At 41.3% G+C, this 21555-nt stretch overlaps 2 protein-coding genes across 2 annotated transcripts; one reads left to right on the top strand and one right to left on the bottom strand.

Annotated features, from left to right (window-relative positions):
• The first annotated feature begins 5262 nt into the window (after positions 1-5262).
• LOC115736659 (probable CoA ligase CCL12) lies at positions 5263-12349 on the top strand. Its single transcript, XM_030668464.2, has 14 exons — positions 5263-5659; positions 6236-6365; positions 6485-6744; positions 7418-7619; positions 8038-8078; positions 8376-8504; positions 8706-8779; positions 8861-9081; positions 9929-10023; positions 10099-10315; positions 11059-11184; positions 11338-11436; positions 11699-11905; positions 12149-12349. The coding sequence occupies exons 1-14, from the start codon at positions 5376-5378 to the stop codon at positions 12260-12262; spliced, it is 2199 nt and encodes a 732-aa protein (XP_030524324.1). The 5' UTR covers positions 5263-5375; the 3' UTR covers positions 12263-12349.
• A 3499-nt stretch (positions 12350-15848) lies between these two features.
• Positions 15849-17002, bottom strand: LOC115736739 (F-box/kelch-repeat protein At2g44130-like). The gene has a single exon (XM_030668563.2). The coding sequence runs from the start codon at positions 16937-16939 to the stop codon at positions 15908-15910; it is 1032 nt and encodes a 343-aa protein (XP_030524423.1). The 5' UTR covers positions 16940-17002; the 3' UTR covers positions 15849-15907.
• Positions 17003-21555: the final 4553 nt, after the last annotated feature.

The raw sequence follows: 21555 nt of genomic DNA on the forward strand, positions 1-21555 counted from the left end.
CTTGCAAAATAATTCAGAATATCACGTGTAGAAAGCTAAATACAGTAAAGGAGATTTATAGTAGAGAAAAGTGCACGCAAAGTTTATAGTGGTTCGCCTTTAGCAAACCTACGTTCATTCTCCCACGCTGGCAGCCGATTGGCTATATTCCATTGTATGAATCAATGGAGGTTACAAGAGATATTACTCTCAATCATTCTTTTAGGAACCTCTCAAAGACACGACTTATAGCTCTCGAAAATAAGTATGTGAATTTGAACAACTCTAGCACTTTGAAATTATATGTTCTGATCTTTCTCATTTGGTCACCATGGATCTTCCTTTTATATACCTTTACTCTCAAACTAGTCGTTGGATAGGTCTTCAAAGGATCACTCTTCAATCACCGATTAGATGCCATTAATCATGATTGAACGAGGCAGTATATGGGAAGATATGATAGCTGTTGAAGTTGTGCTTGAACTCTTCAGATTCGGTCGCTCATACAACTAAATCTTCGGTTTCCATAAGTAGAGTTAATTCAAATATACATCAAACCTTATTCATGGAAGGTAAAATCCAATTGTAGATATTTTTCTCGATCGATTGGAAAATAATCTTGTCAATCAAAGATTATAGACTTCCATAAGTAATACCGCCAATATTGGAAATCTATCAAACGTGGGTCTTCAGAATCTGTTTGAAAGATATTGCAAGATCTGAACATTGTTTAGAAGCAGCCTTCAGAAGTAGTGACTCGTTGAATCTGAAGAGATTTGAACAATGACTACGAGCTCCAATAAAGTACTTGCCGATGCGTCACATAGACCTTTAGAAGAACAAGTCTTCGGAGGCAGTAACACCCTCCATCCGAATAACTTCATAAGTAAATATGTGACAACTACCACTTGAGTCCGATCGCCAGGTTTGGATCAAAATAAGCTTTCGTTCACATGTTCATATTGCAATAAAATATTAAAGGCATTAAACAAATTCTTTTAAAGAGAATGATAGTTTTATCAGAATCAAAATATTGAGAAAGAAGGTTTTCTCAACACCTTTCGCGAATCCTTATGGAGGAGGACATGTGATGTGACGAAAGTTCGCGGTCGTACACCCGCCAATAGAAATTGGTAGTAAGCTATTGATGAAATCATTGTGCAAGTTGAATAAATTCCAGACGTGAGTATGTTGACACCTAAATTTTGACTAATCTTTTTCAATCATTCATGCATAAAAATTAGAACTAATTTTAGTTCTAAACAAAAATAACAAAATCATCTTTCATGTTTATTTTTAGCGTCCATTGCATTATATTTTTTGCAGTTGATTGGATCGGCAGTGGATGGACTTATTTCGAGGCTTTAGGCATAATTGAGTCATTTAAATTATTTGGATTGAGCTCACAAGAGCACCAAATTCGGCCAAAGTCCATGACTATCAAGAGAGGGACCGAAAATTTGTAATAAAAGTGCCCAGTTGGAAAATTGATTTATTAAATGAAAACTTGGACAGTAATTCGGAAATTTGTAACCCTAAATCTATCCCTATAAATAAGCATGTCTAGGGTTCACAATTGGGGGGCCACTATATTGAATACATGGCAGAATTGTGGAGAGTAATTCACGTGAGAGAGGGAGAGTCGTCTTCTACTTCTTCTTCCTTGCAGGATCGGATGCCATCCATGGATTGATGCACGGCCATAAGGAAGGGTGTACGAGAATTGGCATTGGAAACAAGAGCAAAAGCTCTGATTTTTCTTCTCCAACTTTAGAGGGCCACATAGGAGGAAGCACCAAAAAAAAAAAAAAAGCTCAACTCTCGAGCTCTTCATGAGGAGCCAGATTCCACGAAGCTCGAAAACATGAACGAAGAAGTTTCTCTGGATGTTTTTGTTGGACCCGCAGGTTGACAAGAAGGCCACTCACAATTTCAATGTAAGGCTACTGAGGGAGGGAGCACAAAAGCACGAGAGAGATGGAGGAGTCTCCCTTTTTCCTTCTCAATGAACGTCTAGCATAAGTAGAGAAGTGAGATAGAGAGGACGTGGAGTTCATAGCATACATCCACGAGCCACCATCAGTTTAATAAATCAATCCAGCATCTTCCACGGAGGTCCTGCGCTCATGATGAACAACGATCTCTAGCGGCTGTCCAACACCGAACACTATTAAAAGGGAGTTCTTGATTCTTCAACTTCTTTTTACTCTGACATGTTCTTATGATGTTTTCCCTTTAAAGGAATTGCGTATTTTTCAGATGAATTTCAGGTCTGCCCGTAGTCCGAGCACTTCGTTGAACTTTCGCGTCCATGTCCCTATGGTGATCATTCTTGTGCTTGACTTTCCCCCAATATTGCCATACGTCCTTTTGGAGACTTCAACAACTGCACATCCGAAAAAAATGGAGGAAGCCTCTTCCATGACCCCAGCTGATACGATTTGCGAAGGTCCAGCCGTCCCGAAGTCCAGACACCATGGGCAATTCGTGAATCCGAGAGTTGCATGCCACGCGATCCGCAAGCTCGCAATCCGAGTCGTGATCTGCGATCCATCGGATATCCGTCTGAATTTGGAAAATATCCGCGAATTATGTAACAATCGCAAACCTGAATATATCTCGAATATATTGTTACCTATTTCGAATTATTTGGCCTATCTCCAATATCTTTACCTTGCTGAGAAATTTTACCCATTTTTGAAAGGATGTAAATCCTCATTGATAGGATTATATTACGTTAGAGATAACGCAATATTATCCTATGTTTAAATTAGGCACATTATCCGTTAGGTATTTTATCCATTTTTAAATTTCCATCTTATCTGTTCATTTATTTTGTTATGTTTATCTTATCATTTTGTTATAAAGTTTGCACATTTATAAACAAACATGCTCATAATATATGCTCCCATGTGCCTTGTCCCGTGGAAAATAAATTACATGCCTTGACTGTAATTTAGTATAGAATTTTCGTGTTATGCCCTTTGGGAAAAGGGATGATGTTATTTTATACAATTACCGCATACTAGCTCGGATTTTCGAGGATGTAGCGACTAAAATTCTACTCTAGCCCAAATCTTTGGAAATGAGTGAATTCATCAAAAAATTTGAAATTAAAAGGTATATTTTAGGCATTTTTGTTTATTTTTGTTCAAATTTTTGATTGCTTTGGTTTGTTTATTTTTATCGGAAAATACAAGAAAATTGCCTCCTTTTTTTTTGGCGCATAATATATGGTTATTCATGTAACATTTTTCCTAAATAAAAAACCATCAAATTCACATCAATCAATCGAAATGGATTTTTCATGAAATTGATCTTGAAATGACATTAATTTTTCAAATTAATATAACCAAGTCTCCTAACTCATTTTTTCTAATTCGCAGAAATAAAATAGTTCTCCCACTATTTTATTAAGGTTTCTAATCAACCTTCCGTAAATAATTAGTGGCGGCTCCAATTGAACAATTTTTCATGAATTGAATCTAAGTTGTGATTCGGTAGGACTTGAGAGGGTTCGAATAAGGTTAGTTGATTTAATTAACCCGATAATCCGTTAGCTTAATTTTAGGTCGCAACATAGGAGTTGTATCATTTGGTCTGAGTCGGCTTCATAATTCGGCACATGACTAAAGAATATATTTGCAATCCCAGGTACATGAGAAAGAGTCTAGATGTAGCCCAAATCGTTTGGAGAAGCTGTATTTAAACCCGCCTATCAAGTAGGTCGAGTTGGGTTTGAAAATGATTTGGGCTAAATTGATATGTTCTTATGTAATACAATTTTCGCGAGCCAAACCCAACCCAATCTTCAATCTTTTAGCAATTTTTCTCCTAAAATACTTGTCTCTGAAGAATATGGCCCCTTCATGAATCGATTCATCGGATCGATAGGGGAGCTCAAGTGCTTAGCCCTCATGCAGAGCATGAACAACATGGAGATTTGGGTGAGCGTCCCGCTGACAAATGGAAACAAAGATACTTTAGAATCGAGAATTAGTTTATTCCAAGGCCCATTTTATTCGGCTTATTATAAAATATAAGATTTACACCATGTCACGAAAAATATATATATGTATTAGCCAATTGGTCATGTTGTTATTTGTTCATATTGAAAATCATGGTTCGATTTTTTATTTGTGCAAATTTTTTTTTTAAAAGACATTAGAACCAGCCACAAGGGACTTGGGCACGAGCCCCGAGGTCCTGGCCTAGCATCAAATGACCTCAAAGGACTCGAGTCTGCCACCATTGACTTGGGTGAGGGAGCCAAGTACCCAGACATGGCCGTCGGAGACCTGGGCACAAGCACCTAGCATGGCCTTGGGGGACTCGATCAGCCTTTGTGGACCCATCCATGGAGTAACCAGCCCCTCATGGACCCAACCCCGCCTCGATAGACCTGAGTCGAGTGCCAATGACTTGGGCACCGGAGACTTGGAGACTCGTGCACGGGCACTGAGGTCCCGAGCCAAAGCTATATACGCCGAACATTTTTGCAATGAAGATCTCCCCATCCGAAGTGTGATTTTGCCCATTGACTTTTAGTGTTCAACGACATTTTTTTACCTCTTCCGAGAAGGAGGTACGTCCGACAGGAGAATTAACTTGTTCGGATGGCGATAACAGGAAACTTGGAATAGTGTGCTCTTTATGTTTTGATTTCGTTCTTTTTGTCGCGTGTCCTATCTACGGACATCAGGAGATCAAAACATTTAAGTTTAGGGTTTAGCTAAAGCCGCCATTTTGAAATGGTCGCCCTCCCCTCTTGGGCTTTTTCAGCTAGAAATGAGTAGCATTTCACTTACCTATGTCGGGAAAAAACCTACATTATCGTCGCACTTTTACTCCAAAATATAAATCGATGTAATTATACATAATAAAACTCTCTCCGTCGAACGAATGAGGAAGATGCCACCATCCCCAGATGGCTGCGGCCGGTAAAGGGCGGAAAAACTGTTTTCAAACTCGATATAGCCATGTCCCAAGGTAGTACAAGTGAAAAAAGTAGAGTGGATGCGAGTGCAAAATGTCTGACGTGTGCCAAATCGGAGAAAGAACTTCCGAATCATAAGAAAGCTGCTTCCTTTTGTTGAAGGCGGGCGGGAGGTTGGTGCTAACTGTTAATGGTCAGTGACAGCATGCCATGCAATCCCCGATCTTCTTTGCTTTGACAAAAACATGTCCTTGCCAACTACCCCCTTCCCTGCCTTGTGGACCCAAAACACTTTTCATATGAAAGTGACGCTGGAAGAAGTGGATTTGACTAACCAGACAAGTCACGTGGTCCCTCGTCCACCCACCCGCACATCCCTCACCTACTCGAATGGCGCCCCTCCTAAATGAAGTGGTGAGCGACCGATCCTCGTTGCACAGAGAGAGAGAGAGAGAGAGAGATGGGCAAGCCCAAGAGCATTGGCGAGGTGGGCGTGGATGATCTGGTGGAGGCGGGTCTGTCCAGGGAAGCCGCCGCTGAGCTCGAGCGGACGCTCCGAGTGTCGCTGGCCCGAGCCCGGCGGCAGTCCGGGCTCTACCCGAGAGAGGTGTGGAGAGAGTTGACGAGCGCGAGGACGTTGAAGCCGTCGCACCCCCACAGGGTGCATCAGTTGGTGTACTACTCGGTGTACTCCGATTGGGACGCCTCCGCTCGGGGCCCTCCTCTCTATTGGTTCCCTTCCCTGTAATGACTCTTCTCTTTTACTTCTTTGCCACCGTTCTGTACCGGCCATTTTTGCGGATCCTTGTTCGTTTTAGTCTTTGTCGGGTTCTTCGCATGGACGATGTAGGGCCAAATGTTTAAAGGAAGTGTCTGAAAATGTGCTTTTGCCCGTGCTTGGCGCTTTTTTCTTGAAATGGCGGTTAGTTGGTTTATAGAAGTAGAATGAGCCTGGACACACTCAAAGGAAGTTAGTGAGAATGTCTATGAAGGAAAAGGGACACTGAGTTTCCGTGGAGCGGGTGGTCAGTCTGGTCCGTAATTGCAAATTGGCCAAACTGCCAATGAAGAATGCTTGGTTGATATTTTGCAAGCTGAGAGCGCAGTTGATGCGGATGACCTAATTTATGGCATTTCTATCTAGGGGAGATAAATGGATGTTGCTAGTTGTGCCATTTGCGGATTTAAAATATGTATGATTGGATTGAGGTTGTGGCGGAGATTTGCTGCAAAACTTTCATGTGCTGCTCTCAGAATTGTCTTTGAATTTAATCGTTCTGTATTCAACTCTAAACCAATGAAGTATTCCTTTATTGACAGATCCCAATCAAAAGAAACAAACTTGGGACGCCTCATGGAATTGCATGGTGGAAGGCTTCTGGGGTCATCATACAAGGATCCCATAACGAGCTTTAGCCATTTCCATAAATTCTCCGTGGAGCATCCTGATGTAAGTCGGTTTCGTGTACTGGAAAGAGGCCACTTAATCTGTTCTCCACTTAGATATTGCCATGGTTCCTAACTACTTTCTACACTCATAGTTTATGGGATTCTTTTACCTGATTCCAGGTCTATTGGTCAATAATTCTTAACGAATTCTCAATTTCATTTCATCGCCCACCGAGCTGCATTCTCAACACAAGTGATAAATCAAAGCCCCATGGTTCATGGCTTCCCGGGGCGGTATTAAACATAGCTGAATGCTGTCTATTGCCTTGTCAACAACAGAGGAAAGGGGATGACAGTATAGCCTTAGTATGGAGAGATGAAGGCTATGATCATACGAGTGTTAACCGTATGACACTAAAAGAGCTTCGAGAACAAGTAATGTATGCTCTTCCTCTGATACTTGTCCATTTTGCTCCTGTGAGAGGTCAATGATCGCAAAAGTTATGCTTACCTTTTACCGAATTCTCAGACAATAAAATTAGTTCATGGTTGTGGAGTCAATGCCTGCCCCAAATTGCTAATTGTTGAAGCATATCGCACTGCTAACCAAACATTCAAACTTATGTGAGCACTCACACAGCCTCCGTGATGTAAGGGAACAGAGCAAGTGAACCAATTTTACTTTGTAAGAGTTCATTTTTGGGATGCTACAGGTCATATAAAATTTTTAATTAAGGACCATAAATGTTCAACCAAAATTTTAGCAGTTTGCTAATGATAAATGAATTTGCTCTGCACTTCGAAGTACATCTTCAAATGCTGTGTGCCTACTCGGAGATGTATTCATAATCAACGTGGAATGTGACATAATTTCTCTCCAAGAAATGCCGGCTCCATTGGTTTCACCTTGCTTTTCAAATCATTTTCTGGTTCTTTTTTTAGCATCATGCTTGACAATGACGACCACAGCAACCACATTAATAGGTTCAAAGCCTTTTCCAATTAAGTAGATTGCCTCCACTATCCTTGCGTTGTTTGAACTATGGCTCTTTATAAACTAGTGCTGGTCCATTTTCACTTCGATGTTCCTAACAGAAATAGAAATACAAGCAGGTTGGTGGCGAATGCGCTAGATGTGACATTCTCAAAGGGAGACGCAATTGCAATCGACATGCCAATGACGGTCCATGCTGTTATCATATATTTGGCAATAATACTCGGAGGATTTGTAGTTGTATCAATAGCTGACAGTTTCGCACCCAAGGAAATTGCAAGCCGTTTGCACATTTCTAAGGCAAAAGGAATCTTTACTCAGGTGACCTCTCATTCTTGCGAGTTTTCAAGCCATCTGTAAATGCTATGAAACTTTGCTTGGAACTTTTGAGTTCTGACGGGTTAACTTTAACAATAGCTGAAGCAGAGGAAAGTAGTCATAGCTTGTGATGATGATACACCCATTGATATTTATATAGGAGATTTCATTACAGTTTAAATGCATGATATAACCGTGGGAATCTCTTTGTGACCCTATTGGTTTATTAGTCTTTAAGCCAAAAGCTTGCTTTCACTTGTCAATGTATCACCTCAATTAAACTTTACTTTCTGGTTCAAGTTTTTTCTGTATTGTTTGAGCATTCTTTAGATAAAATTTACTGCTCACACGAAATTCATACTTCTTCTATGAGTTAATCACAATACTACATGAACTATAAATTATCCTTCATCTGTTTCAGGATTTTATACAAAGAGGAGGCCGGAAGTTTCCATTGTATAGGTAAAACTTCATCTTCTTTGTAGTGATTTTTCTCTTGATAAGGAACCCATTTGAAAAAGAAGATGAAAATGGAGAAGAAATGGATCGATCATCTGACAGTCTGATTCCACCTTTTCCTTTCGAGTTTTAGTTGCGATATTATCTTGCTTATCATATTTGGCTTTTCTCTGACGTTGATTGTTTATCTTGTGTACATTTCCTTAATACTTTACTGTTCAAGTCCCCTAGAGAGAGGACTGGAAGGTGAATATTCTGTTACCGAACTAATAACTTTGTATTCTTCTTCATCCCTTGCAGTCGAGTCGTAGAAGCTAATCCAGCAAAAGCAATCGTGCTCCCTGTGGTTGGAGATGGCGTGGGCGTTAAGTTGAGAGAGAAAGACATGTCGTGGAAAGCTTTTCTTTGTCAAGCGGATCATATTCCAAGGTATCACTAGCATCTATATTGCCTAATATTTTCACAAAAAGAATATTGAGTGCAACAAGAAAAGCTACCATAGCTATCCTTGAAGTTTTAAACAACGTTGTCCTTAGTTTGAAGTCTTTTGAGTGGCGGTGAACTTGTGATCATCCGGCAACAAGATGTGATATGCACAGAATTGTGATTCCTGTTTCTAACTTTCTGCAGAAGGCATTATTACCCATCCTTTTACCAAAGCGTTGACTCTGTGACAAATATTCTCTTTTCTTCTGGGACTACAGGTAGTGTAAGTTCAAGACAGTGCCTTGTTGACACCTAACTGTGAGAATTTGTTGATGTATACCCTTCCTGTGAATAATTAGGAGAACCAAAAGCAATACCCTGGACTCAACTTTCACCTATCCGATGTGCCGCTGATTCATGGGCTCATATAGATGTTCGGGCTGGAGATGTTTTCTGCTGGCCTACAAACTTAGGGTGGGTCATGGGACCGATTGCAATCTACTCCTGCTTTCTAGTCGGTGCAACTCTTGCTCTTTACAATGGATCTCCACTCGGACGGGATTTCGGAAAATTTGTTCAGGTGACACCTGCAGTACATGCAATTAATTTTTTATTCTGGATAGATCATCTCTTGTTCTTTGTTTTCTCTTGTCATGAAGAAACACATACAAGGCCATACTAAATTGTTGCAGACTAGATTAATTGGTGCTTCTGTACTTAGAGGGAAAGTGTGAAACAGTAAAATTATCTGATTAATTCCTTAGACATCCATATTACTTTATTATAACTTTCTCTAAGGATTACCTCTAAGTGTGCCATTTAAGATCGTAGATTGTTAGAATTTGACTCTCCTTGCAAGGTTTTGGTGCTTTCTCCACCAAAATAAAAGAACACGTACTTGCATTGCTTGTAATTATGGTCTTGACAAAGCAATGGCGGGTGTGCCCCTCATCCTTCTCCTCTATCTTCATTATTTTGGTATTAAATTGTAACTTGCTGTATTTTAAATTTTTTTTTTCTTAGAATAACAAAATAATTAAGTTCTTTCCATGTTAGTTAGTACAAAAAGATTCTATCCTTTATAAACATTTCAGAGATAGTATAATAGGCACAATATATAAGATTGCACATTATGCTTGTAAATTTATTTTTATACTAATCAGTTGCTTAGCGCTCTGATAATTTTGTTGTATGTATACCCTTTGTAACTAATGATATGTTGTAATAAGTTGTATTGACGCTAAAATATTTCATGCTCCATTTCAACTATATTTTTGTATGACAGTCCACACAATGCGCGGGCAAACTTTCTAGTTTTTGTAGGCAATATTAGCTACTTCAAATTAAAACTTGTCATTGAGCACTAACAGATGTCACTTGAAAAGTTAGTAACCGGACTTTCTCTCCTGTTTCTGCAATTGTTTCAGGATGCAGGAGTGACCATTTTAGGCACTGTACCAAGTTTAGTAAAAGCATGGAAGAGTACACAATGTATGGAAGGACTTGATTGGACCAAGATTAGGTATTTTCTTTTATCGAATTGGTCACATGATCATTGATTATGTTTGTAAAGAAGTAACAAGATCACGTGGTTCAGGTCATTTGGCTCCACAGGGGAAACATCCAATGTCGATGATGACCTCTGGCTTTCTTCGAAATCCTTCTATAGCCCCATTATCGAGTGTTGTGGCGGCACGGAACTCGCATCGTCTTACATTCAAGGAAATCATCTGCAGCCTCAAGCTTTTGGTGCATTTAGCAATGCTTCCATGACGACCGGATTTGTCATCCTGGATGACCATGGAGTTCCTCATGTAAGAACTTCTCAAATGAAAGAGGTTCTCTGTTGAAGGGACACGCACCAACAATGTCTAGTCTAAAAGAAGCTAATTGAATTTAGTCTAAGAACTTGATCTCATTTAACCTGTTATGGTAGTACTTAAACCTATTTCTCAGGGCGTTGGACATGAGAGTACTTCACCAATCACACGTGGCGGACTTGTCTGTAATTTCGATATGTAGTACCGGACTTGTTGGATAAATCAACCAAGGAACCTAATAACTTGGGAACACAAAAGATATGACAAATGGGATCACTCTTGAATGCAATTTCCACCGACTCTCTAAGACATTCAACCATTGTACGTCAAATATGGGTATTCTTCCAGATTCTAGTTTCCTGGATTATAAAGTTTTCAGTTTAGAAATAGATATAGCATGTTTCATGTAGTGCAACGTGTCCCCTCACCAGAAAGTCAGAGTGGCAGACCTTGCAGCAGTTCAAAGTGAAGGCAAATGGTTTATGTTGTTGACTTAATAGCCTCTCCTGATCTTGCTCAAACAATCTCTGCCTGTCGTTTTGAAATTTAATCATCTGTGTGGCAAGTAGGTCCTTGACCAAGTAGTCTTAATTGCAGGTTTCGCAGGGCAGGGAATTGCTTCGAATTATATCTTTTTTTTTTTGGTCGAGTGAATTATATTTTTTGGAGTACATATTTTATGAACTGATTAATCCCTTTAATGGTTCAAAATTAATTTCCTGCCTCACTGTGTACAGCCAGATGATCAACCTTGTGTCGGCGAAGTGGGATTGTTCCCTGTTTATATGGGTGCAACAGATAGGCTGCTCAATGCTGATCACGAGAAAGTTTACTTCAAGGGAATGCCAACATACAAAGGGGTGGTACGCCATTTGATTTCCAGAATAGTCGCCGCTTAATTATGCCTTTTATCCTCTCTGAGCACGGGTGTTTTGTCGGTGATGTAGATTTATGCTTAGTAAGTATAGTACATCAATAGAAGGAATATGGCATAAATAGTTCATAAAAACTTGCAGCATCTGAGGAGACATGGAGACATCATTAAGAGAACTGTTGGAGGGCACTACATCGTGCAAGGGAGGGCCGATGACACAATGAATCTTGGTGGCATTAAGGTTCGACGTTTTCAAATTTTAGTCTGTATGTAAATATATGGAAAGTACTTTAAAAAATTTTTGGTTTGCTAATTTGATATGTCGGTGATATATATGTCCTAGTGGTAAAAGGAAAGTTAGCTTCAAGCTCTACTATGGCTCTCCTGGGTCAAAACAAAAATGGATTACTTTGTCGAGCTCACAACTTCCACCTAAAACCCATGCTGTTTTATGGTTTACAATGTTGTTTTCCTCTTCTAACGTGGACCGTTTCGCATTGCAGACGAGTTCTGTTGAGATTGAGCGCGTCTGTGATAGAGCAGATGAATCTATACTAGAGACTGCCGCGTTAAGTGTAGCACCACCCACTGGCGGTCCAGAACAGTTGGTCGTTCTCGTGGTGCTCAAGAAGGGGTATGAGGCCGAACCGAACGATCTGAAGGTGAAATTCTCGAGAGCCATCCAGGGAAACCTCAACCCTTTGTTTAAGGTTTGATCCTTGACATGTTAATGCTAATCCATCAGTGCATTTTGAAGCTGCTCCTGCTTTGCTTTGTGTGAAGTAAATTAAGATCAAACTCATCGAACAGTCGCAACGTCATTGTTAAACGTCAAACATGAAAAAAGAAGAATTCAAGAAGCGAGACCTCATCTCTTACCTTTGGTCCAACGCATTCGCTTCATCTTTACATACGCGAGGATCACTAACTGGAATGTCTCCATTGATCGACAGGTAAGCTATGTCAAGATTGCTGCCGAGTTCCCTCGAACGGCCTCTAACAAGCTACTGAGGAGAGTGTTGAGGGATCAGATGCGTCAACAGCTCTTTGCGCAGAGTAAGTTGTAGAGGCGAACGGGAAGTGTTGTCCCGTATTCCCGCCGCCGTTGTTGATGTGCAGGTTCTGATTCGGAATTCCAACTATCAATTTCTGCTTAAAAGATAATAAATTGGTTGGAAGGAAGATTCAGGAGATACAAAAGTTGGAATAAGAAGCACCATCCGATCGAAAATCGGAACACTTTTCTTTGCCAATTGTAATAAAACCATGTTGTTCAAACTGAAATTACAAAAGCTATTGCTGTGCTGGGTGGCGATGTAGTCTTTGTCTTTCCTCACAAGGTTCTGTGAAGACCAGTTATATATCTTTAAAATGGCTTTGGACAGTGTACGTAGAGATAATTTTGGAATTACCAAGCTTTTTTTTATGCTCAGAAAATGAGTAATTTAGAAAATATTTTTTTAAAAATGATTGTTTTGTATCACTTCACTTTTATACTCAGGAAATGAACAATTTAGAAAATATTTTTTATGTAGAAATGATTGCTTGTATCGTTTACAAAAATGGATGATCCAAAAAATATTTTCGTTATCTGTGAAAATGTTTAAACATTAATTATCGTTGATAACGTAATCATTTGTCATTGATTAATTATTTCAAGTCATACGATGGATCATTTTCAGAAAAATGCCTTTTAAATTATTCATCTTTCGCGAAACGAACGGAGTACTACAATCGGATTCAACCACCACAAAATATCATCCACACCTCAGTAAAAGGTCGAAGACAAAGTGAAAGATCGAGGAAACCTCTTGGTAAAACGACACGACATGATTGACCCGCTGGCGCGGTCCCGATTTGGATTTGGACATTCGACGACTCGCGTTTTGGATCAGTCATCAATTTGGGTGGTATCCAACTGTTCATGCGTGCTCCATGTGACCATCGGGGACCATCGGTATCGCATTTTCTCTTCGTAACAATTTGCAGAAAGGCATGGTCGCTTTGCACGTTCCTTTTAACGTTTTGATCGTGGCATTATTGGAGCGGGAGTGCGGACGAAAGTGATCGGCGGTGACTAGACAACGCCAGTGAGCAGTGAAAGGAGCTGGCCATCGGACCGCGCCGATCCACGTGCCGGGCCCGGCCGATCGGGTTCCTTGTAGGGCCGAAGAAAAATGCGGAATTTGTGCCGATCGCCAGCTCATACAAGGCCCGACACCCAGCTCAGCTAGATAGGCGTAGCCCGATTTAAGTGGGAATTCGGTTCGGATAGAGACCATTCAAGAACACCGCCGCCCTTGGAATCGATAAGAAAACAAGTGTTGGCTTTTAGATCAGTGAATAAAGATAACGGAAAGAAGAGAGACCTTTCTCGCTCGGCGCCTAAAGCGCGCTATGCTCCGCTTCAACAAATAAGAGTTTTCGGTGGAGCCGGTGAACCACGCGGGCCGCTTAGGATAATTGAAACAAAACATAATTAAAGAAAAAGCACTCATTCCATTAAACACAAATGAAGTACAAGCACATATATAAGGTTTTTTTTTTTGTGTGTACGAGATGTCCAGTGTCCCTCACCATGATTCGAATGATAAATTGTCTTTGTTAACATTGGACACCGAGTCAGTTTTTGCAATAACCAATTACGCCCGCAGACCGCCATTTTCGACATTTTCCCGCATTCAAACTGTCATTTTCGAAAAATCGAGATACGGGATTTTATCTTGGTTCACCCTTAAATTAGAGTTACGTCTAGAGGATTTCACTATAATTAGCACCTTGTATATTTTGTGACATCATTCAATTAAAAATGAAAAGGAGTATATATAACAATAGTTATTTATGGACTCAAACTCAAACTACCAATGGAAAAATATGGGTTTAACTCATAAAAACTCTCTAGTATCCAGAGGCATTGCCCCCTTGAGACCCGCACTAAGGCCGTTCTCCTGGACCCCCGCCCGCTCAGAGTGGAGCTGGACTCGCGTGCTTTTTTATTATTGAGGAGTATGATCTACACTCCAACACATCTAACTCATTGATTAATGAGGGCTAACAGAAGGCTATGGGGTTTTCTTCTTCTCAACAAACAAAAACCATACAGATTTCTCTATACTACTCGATACTAGGTGTAGTTTTGGGACATGTTTTTGGATTAATGGAATATGATTTGGGACATTAAACGTCCCAAATAAACCTTAAATTCAAGATAGTAGTTAGTATAATTTTGTAACGACTTACAGTTTTAGGTTTTTTTGCTTATCTTTTGCTTTTTATAGTTTGAGGAAAATTTCAAATAAAGTTCTGAAGTGCCATCATTTTCTCAAATAAGGGCCTGAACTTGATCTTGTATCAAATAAGAGCCTAAAGTGGCCATATCGGTCTCAAAAAAGGGCCGGACCTCATTGACTAATCAATAGCATTTTCATCCTTTTATTATTTTTCCTTTTTTTCCATATTTTTTTTTCTTTGTTGTGGCCGGCGAGGGTCCCTCACCGACCCTTGCCCAGGAGCCCTCAATAGTCGCAACCCTCATTAGATGTAGGCAAGGGCGACCCTCGCCTACCCCTTGCCCGTGACTGGCCACCGGCAATACTGAAGGGACAAAACAATAAAAAAAAATGAAAAAAATCAGAAAATGTGAAAGGACAAAGCGAGGTCAAGCTTTATTTGAGACAACATGGCCACTTCGAGTTCTTATTTAAAAAAATGTTGGCACTTCAAGCTATTGTTCGGAATTTTTCCAATAGTTTACTTTGAATCTAATATTGTATTGAACACCTAACATTTATGAAATCATACCGATGTTCTTATTGTTTCACAATTAAAATAACATCTTTTCTCGATAAAGTCAACATTAAACCTGATCACGATCATGCGTCTTTGCAGTTCTTGGGTGCGTGACAAGGCCACGAGGGATCGAAAACTTTTTGAGCAGATGGGATGAGGGCATTTTAGAGAAAAAGCTCGGCCCAAAGATTTAAACAATTTCTTTTTTATTTTTATTTTTTTTTATGATGGCCGAGTTTTGACAATAAATTTTCGTCCGACGTTAATGGTACGTATGGTAACGTTTTTGTTCCCGAGAACATATTTGGAATAAAAATATTTTTTTGTGTTTCTGTTCCCAATTACGATTTTTTAGAGCAGAAACGCGTATGGCAAGTACAAAAAAAAAACACTTTTTTCACTAAAAGGAAGGATCTACAATCGGCGGCGAGCGGCTACGAGTAGCGGCCGGTGGCGGCTGCGAACAAGCGACGGCGGCAGCGACCGGCAACCTGCGACGGGCGACGGCGGCCGCTTCAACTCCTCGCCGACGATGGTGGACGATGGTGGCTTGCACAAGCTTTCCCTCGAATTGTTTCTAAAAAGTGTTCCAAAATCCAGAAACAAGTTTTTTTTGTTTCTCATTTTTACTCCAAATGTGTTTTGTTTCTCAAAAGTATTCCGAGAACACTTTTAGAACAATTTTTTACCATAAGCGTTTATGTTCCCAAAGTGTTCTATGAATACTTTGAGAATAGAAATACTTTTTCTAGAGTATTACCATACAGACCCTAAGTCCTGGATGGATGACGCCAAGAGCAGGGTCGGATTGAAAACAAAAACTGGCTGACTTTACTGGAAAAAGGCCAAAAAAATCACCGACCCAAAAAAAAAAAGTGCACACTTGAACATAAAACGCACGTTTTTTAAATTTTTATAATGACCTAAACTTCAACGCAACACCCGGTTCGGGCGAACCCAGAGAACTTTTCGGGAACGTCGATCTTCTCCAATTTCCCATTTTGCCCCTCCACCATGTAGAATCCCTGCGGTGCCCCCTCGAACGCCGAACCCATGACCAGGGTCCGCCCTCCTCCTAGTTCGACCCGGCACGTCCCCGTCCGGACCGCCGTGTCCCACTCGGCCCAATTGAACACCCTCCCGTCTCTTCCCACTCCGACGCGCGAGCTCGGGCACCGCCCCGGCTCCCACACCCCCTCCACCCGCCTCCACTCCCCCGTCCCGAGCTCGTACACCTCGGCGCTCCCCTCGAACCCGCCCTGGTCCTCCGTCCCGTACCCGCTGACCACCCAGAAGGACCCCCCCGCCACGACCCCCTCGCACTCGTCCCGGCCACGGCTCATCGGGGCCAGCTCCGCCCACTCGTCCCACCCCACGTCGTACGCCCACGCGTACCTCAGGGCGTTCTTTCCCTCGTCGTGCCCTCCTGCGACGTAGACGCGCCCGCCGTGCGCGCCGACGGCGAAGAACGACGTCCGCCGGGGCATCGCCGCGCCCCGCCGCCACCGCCGCGCCGCGAAGTCGTACACGAAGACGTCGGCCACCGGCTCGTAGCTCGCCGGGTCCCACCCGCCGAGGGCAACCAGCTCGCCGTCGCAGCTCGCGAGATGGCAGAACACCGGCAGCCCGTGCGGGTAGTCCGGAAGCGGGTGGAGCAGATCCCATGTCCCGGTCTCCGGGTCAAAGACGGTGATGGCGTAGCCGGGCGGTCCGACCGGTTTGTGCCCGCCCGGCGGGAGCTCACTGGGGAGGGCCTGGACCAGACAGGCGAGCTTGCGGGTGTGCCCAAGCTTCCGCCGGAGATGATAGAAATCTCGGCTCTGGAGGAGGTGGCGCCACCGGCGGCAGACGGCGGAAGCAGCTGGCTGGGCGGTGTGCGGCAGCCGTGAGAGGCATTCAAGGCTGAGTTCGTCCGGCAAACCCGGGATCAACTCACAGAAATGACGAGCTTCCATTCCCAAGAGGTGTTTGCTTTAGAAATTTTAAGTGTTTATGGGGCAGGTGATGAGTAATTCTTCGGAGCCTATATATATATATAGACACTTAAGCAAGTTACACCCATAATGTCGAAAAGATATTTCTACTTTCGCAAAACACAAACAAAAATGTTATGAGCGCAAATGAAAACCATTTTCTTTCTCTATTTCTGGCAATAAATAGATTTTTCTATTTTTAGTCTTTGGACAAGTTTTTAAGTATAGACAAGCATTTGATAACGACATAAAATTTCTATTTCCAAAATAAAAATTCATTTGATAGCAACATAAAATTTATATGATTGAGCAATCGACGGATCAAACCGGGGACCGGCGATAGGTGGACGACGACGAGCAGACGGATACCGGCGGGCGACGACAGGCGAACGCCGAACGAAGACCGTAGAACAACGAACAACAGCGCGGCACCGGCAGCAAGGACGTGTGAGAGGCGGCTGGTGATCGATGCTATGGCGAATGGAGACCGAAAACCGGCAAGCAACAGCCGGCGATTGGGACATGAGAACCGTGATTGGAAGCCAGCAACCGGCGCCCGAGGACTCGAGACAAGTGGCGGGCGACCAACGATCGACGAACGACCAACGGCGGCTGAGAGATGACGGATAGAGGAATTCGGCGGGGACGCGAGAGAGGCGGCCGATGGAAAATACACGAGACATGCGACCAATGGCGAGCGACGGGCGGCTGGTGGATGGTGATAGGTGGTAGGGACTCGAGAGAGAGGAAGACCGCACGCGAGAGAGAATGAATGAACAATAAGAAAAATTCTTATTTCTGTTTATGTTCCGGAAATAGAAATGTAGAAAATTTCTACTTTTTATTTCTGTTCCTTTGGACCAAAAATTTATCTTGAAAAAAGAAAAATAAAATTGCGTTACCAAATGAATTTCTGTTCCAAACATGTTATCCACAACAGAAAAATCGAAAAATCAAAAAATAGAAATGTCGTCATGGGCGCCCTAAACATACTACTATTACCAACATTTGAATATATCTAGACATATACCCACAAAATTCTGATCCTACGGTCGAACTTACCAATAACTAAAATTTCAATTTTCTCCAAGCTAACTCCGAATATTTGAGCTCTACTGGACTTTAGGGACTCGAGAGTAGTTGAAAGTAAAAGTGATCCACGGGAAGACAACCCCACTCGATCCGCTTAGGATCAGAAAGCAAATGGGGTCATAGATCAAGGGCTAGTAGATACCGGGTTTGGACAATGTTTAGGAAAGCGAGAAAATGGTAAGAAATTAGGGCCTAGGGTTTATGCTTTTTGGGCTATAAATCTTGAATGTTCATTCTTAACTGTAGAGAGAGAATCTCAATCCTTGATTAAAGAGGAGTCGAAAATGACAGTGCACATCTTTTTTGGGCTTCATTTTCTATACCCACGCCAGCCTATTCTGTAAAGAGTTCATTAGATGCCACCTTAATTCGTGCTAAAGATAGATCCATGACTATTCTACCACCTCAATTTAGACATTGGGTCATCGTTTTATATTTCCCTTCTGCTTGGTTTTCTTCTCCATAGCATTTATTATCTCATGAAACTGGATAATCCACATTCCCGAATTAATTTATCAAATGTAACTACTGAGATAGGTAATTATTAGAATTTTCAGGTTTTATTCCTCGAGCACTTTTGACGGATACCTCAAAAAGTAATAAATTAGGCGCAAATGACACAAGTCATCTGTGAGATCAAAGTCACTTGCATAGACGGCCTCACCTATTTGCATAACCAGACATGTACACATTATCACTTGCGCATGCTCAAACGACGTGAGATTAAGCCTTTCATATCGCAATATATATATACACACACACTTAAATTAGTCAATTTTATAGTTGTATACGAGGAAAAAATCAAATTAAATTTCGACCTAGCAACTCTACTCTTATTTTTTCTTTGTTAGCACTGTCTTTTTGAACTTCTCTAGTTCTCTTCCATAAATTTCGGTATCAAAGTCCACGTGAATTATGTCTAGAGGAAAAAGGATAAGAGATGGACAAAAGCTGTTCAGATTTGACAAATGATGAAATACATGACAAAATAGATAATTTAATTATAAGGTCGTTTCGACCACAAAAAAAAAAAAAAAAAAATTATAAGGTCGTCACTACGAAAGCGTTTCCCCAAAATGGGCCCGATGGCTTGTAATAAGGAAATCTTCACGTGACATGAGCGTTCATGCCTCTACAAAATCCAAATCTTGTTTGATCCGAGAAGTCCACCGGGTGATGTCCCAAATGCAATAAATTTAGAATTAAATCGGTACAAGTTATTGGTAAAATATGATCGAATGGGATGAACAAAAGAATCGGACTCTGAGGCGTGATAGCATTCTCTTTAAGGAATTATTTGCCCCAAAACGTCATTAATGGTTACCGGCAAAAATCGTCCAGAATACAATAGAGTCTCAAGCGAGAATACTAAATATCAATTCTAATAATTCTCCAAGAACTCTCTAAAAAACAATTGGAAACGAAGGTTGTACTTCTCTTGTTTGAAAAGAATAAAAATTGAAGAAGAATAATAATGAAAATGAACATAACACTTGAATATACAACGAGAAACGAACACTTATTTCTTGTCCAAAAAATAGTTAATTCTCATGCAACTCTTCGTGTCCAAAACAGTTTATTCGATCACACCTTTTAATTTCCGAAAACAGTTTTTATATGCAAGATTGCAACTTTTCGAAGGTTTGAAACTGCTAACTCATACGGATGTAATTATTCATGTCTAAGCTATCAAGTCTGAAGAGTTGTAACTATTGGACATAATTAATCAATTAAAGTTCAAAACTAATATTAAAAAACAATTGCAACTCCTAAGTGAGGAGTCACACTGTTTTGCCAAGATATTATAATCAAATTTCGCAAATCCTAAGTGTGCCTAACAATCTCGCATCCGCTCGCGGATATAGTGAGGTCTAGCCCACTTGCCCATTTCTTTATTTTGAAATATTATAGTAGCCTTCTAATTAAAAAAGAGACTTGCATTGTTCTTTCCATCCCATGTGAGATTGGAAAAGATAACTTTTTGTTTGCTTTATAAACAAACTTCAACACAAGTATAACATGTCTAAGACTTTTTTGGTCATTTTCTCAATTGTGTATACGGATAGTCTTGCAAAGTCCTTATCACAATTCTGATTGTTGGAGTTATCTCGCATCGGTTGTGGAAGGAATTGGTGATCAAGTTACAAATTTGAGGAAAAATTTCATTTTTTTAGCTAGCTTTTAGGATGAAAAAGGCCCAAAATCACCAAACACCGGTAGAAAAGCTCAATTTACCAACAAATCGATGTGTAAGAGGGACGAAATGCCGTATTTTCAATGGCTATGCGGATTAAAAAAAAAAAGGCATTTTTTTTTATTGTCATCCTCAAACTCCCTCGTGATTTCGTACTCTTCGGCTCAAAACGCGTGCTCTTCGAAAAAGGGTCTCTTTCGATTTTGCTTTGAGCACAGGAGCTTCTCCCACACGCTGGTGCGATCAAAGATGGCGATGTGTACCTGAAATTGCGGGGGTTCCCGTCATGGGTGACGCAATCCCCCCCTTATTTGTTTTATCTTTATCTATTTTATTTGTTATTTTCTCATTCGCTGGAAAAAAAAAATTGTTTTTTTTTAATAATTAGAAAATGCGTCTGCGAATCCTTGTGGAGGAGGACATGTGACGAAACTTCGCGGTCGCGCACCCGCCAATAGAAATTGGTAGTAATCTGCTGATGAAATCATCGTGCAAGTTGTGTAAAATTCCATGCGTGAGGGGTTGTATCATTTGGTCTGAGTCGGCACATGACTTGCGGTAAACGGTTCGGACTCGACCAAATTATAGTCGCTTGATGAATAAAGAACGTATTCGCAACCCCGGATACATGAGAAAGAGCCTTGGTTAAGCCCGAGCCATTTGGAGAAGTTGTATTTAGATCCGCCAAACAAGTGGGTCGAGTCGAGTTTGAAAATGGTTCGGGGCCAAATTGATTCGTTCTTTACGTGATATGATTTTAGCGAGCCCCACCCGACCCAGACTTCAACTTTTAGCAAATCTTCTCCTTAAATACTTGCCTCTGAAGAATATGGTCGCCTCATGAACGGATTCGCCGAATTGATAGGGGAGCTCGGGTGCTTAGCCCTCACGCAGCACATGAACGACATGGAGACTTGGGTGAGCGTCGCATTGACGGACAGAAACAAAGATACTTTACAATTGGGAATTAGTTGATTCCAAGGCCCATTTTATTTGACTTATTATAAAATATAAAATTTACCCCATTTCACAAAAAAGAATGTATTGGCCAATGGGTCATGTTGTTATTTGTTCATGTTGGAGATCATGGTTCGATTTTTTATGCGTGCAAAAGTTTGTTTTTAAGGGACTTTAGAAACTGGCCACTAGGGACTCGAGCATGGGCCCCAAGGTCCTACCCTAGCCTCAAATAGCCTCGACGGACTTGGGTCTGGCACCACTAACTTGGGTGAGGGAGCCAAGTACCTGGGTATGGCTGCCGGGGACCTAGGCATGTGCACTTAACCTGGCCTCGAGGGACTTGATTAGCCTT

This window comes from Rhodamnia argentea, chromosome 8, assembly GCF_020921035.1.
Source record: "Rhodamnia argentea isolate NSW1041297 chromosome 8, ASM2092103v1, whole genome shotgun sequence".
NCBI lineage: Eukaryota > Viridiplantae > Streptophyta > Magnoliopsida > Myrtales > Myrtaceae > Rhodamnia > Rhodamnia argentea.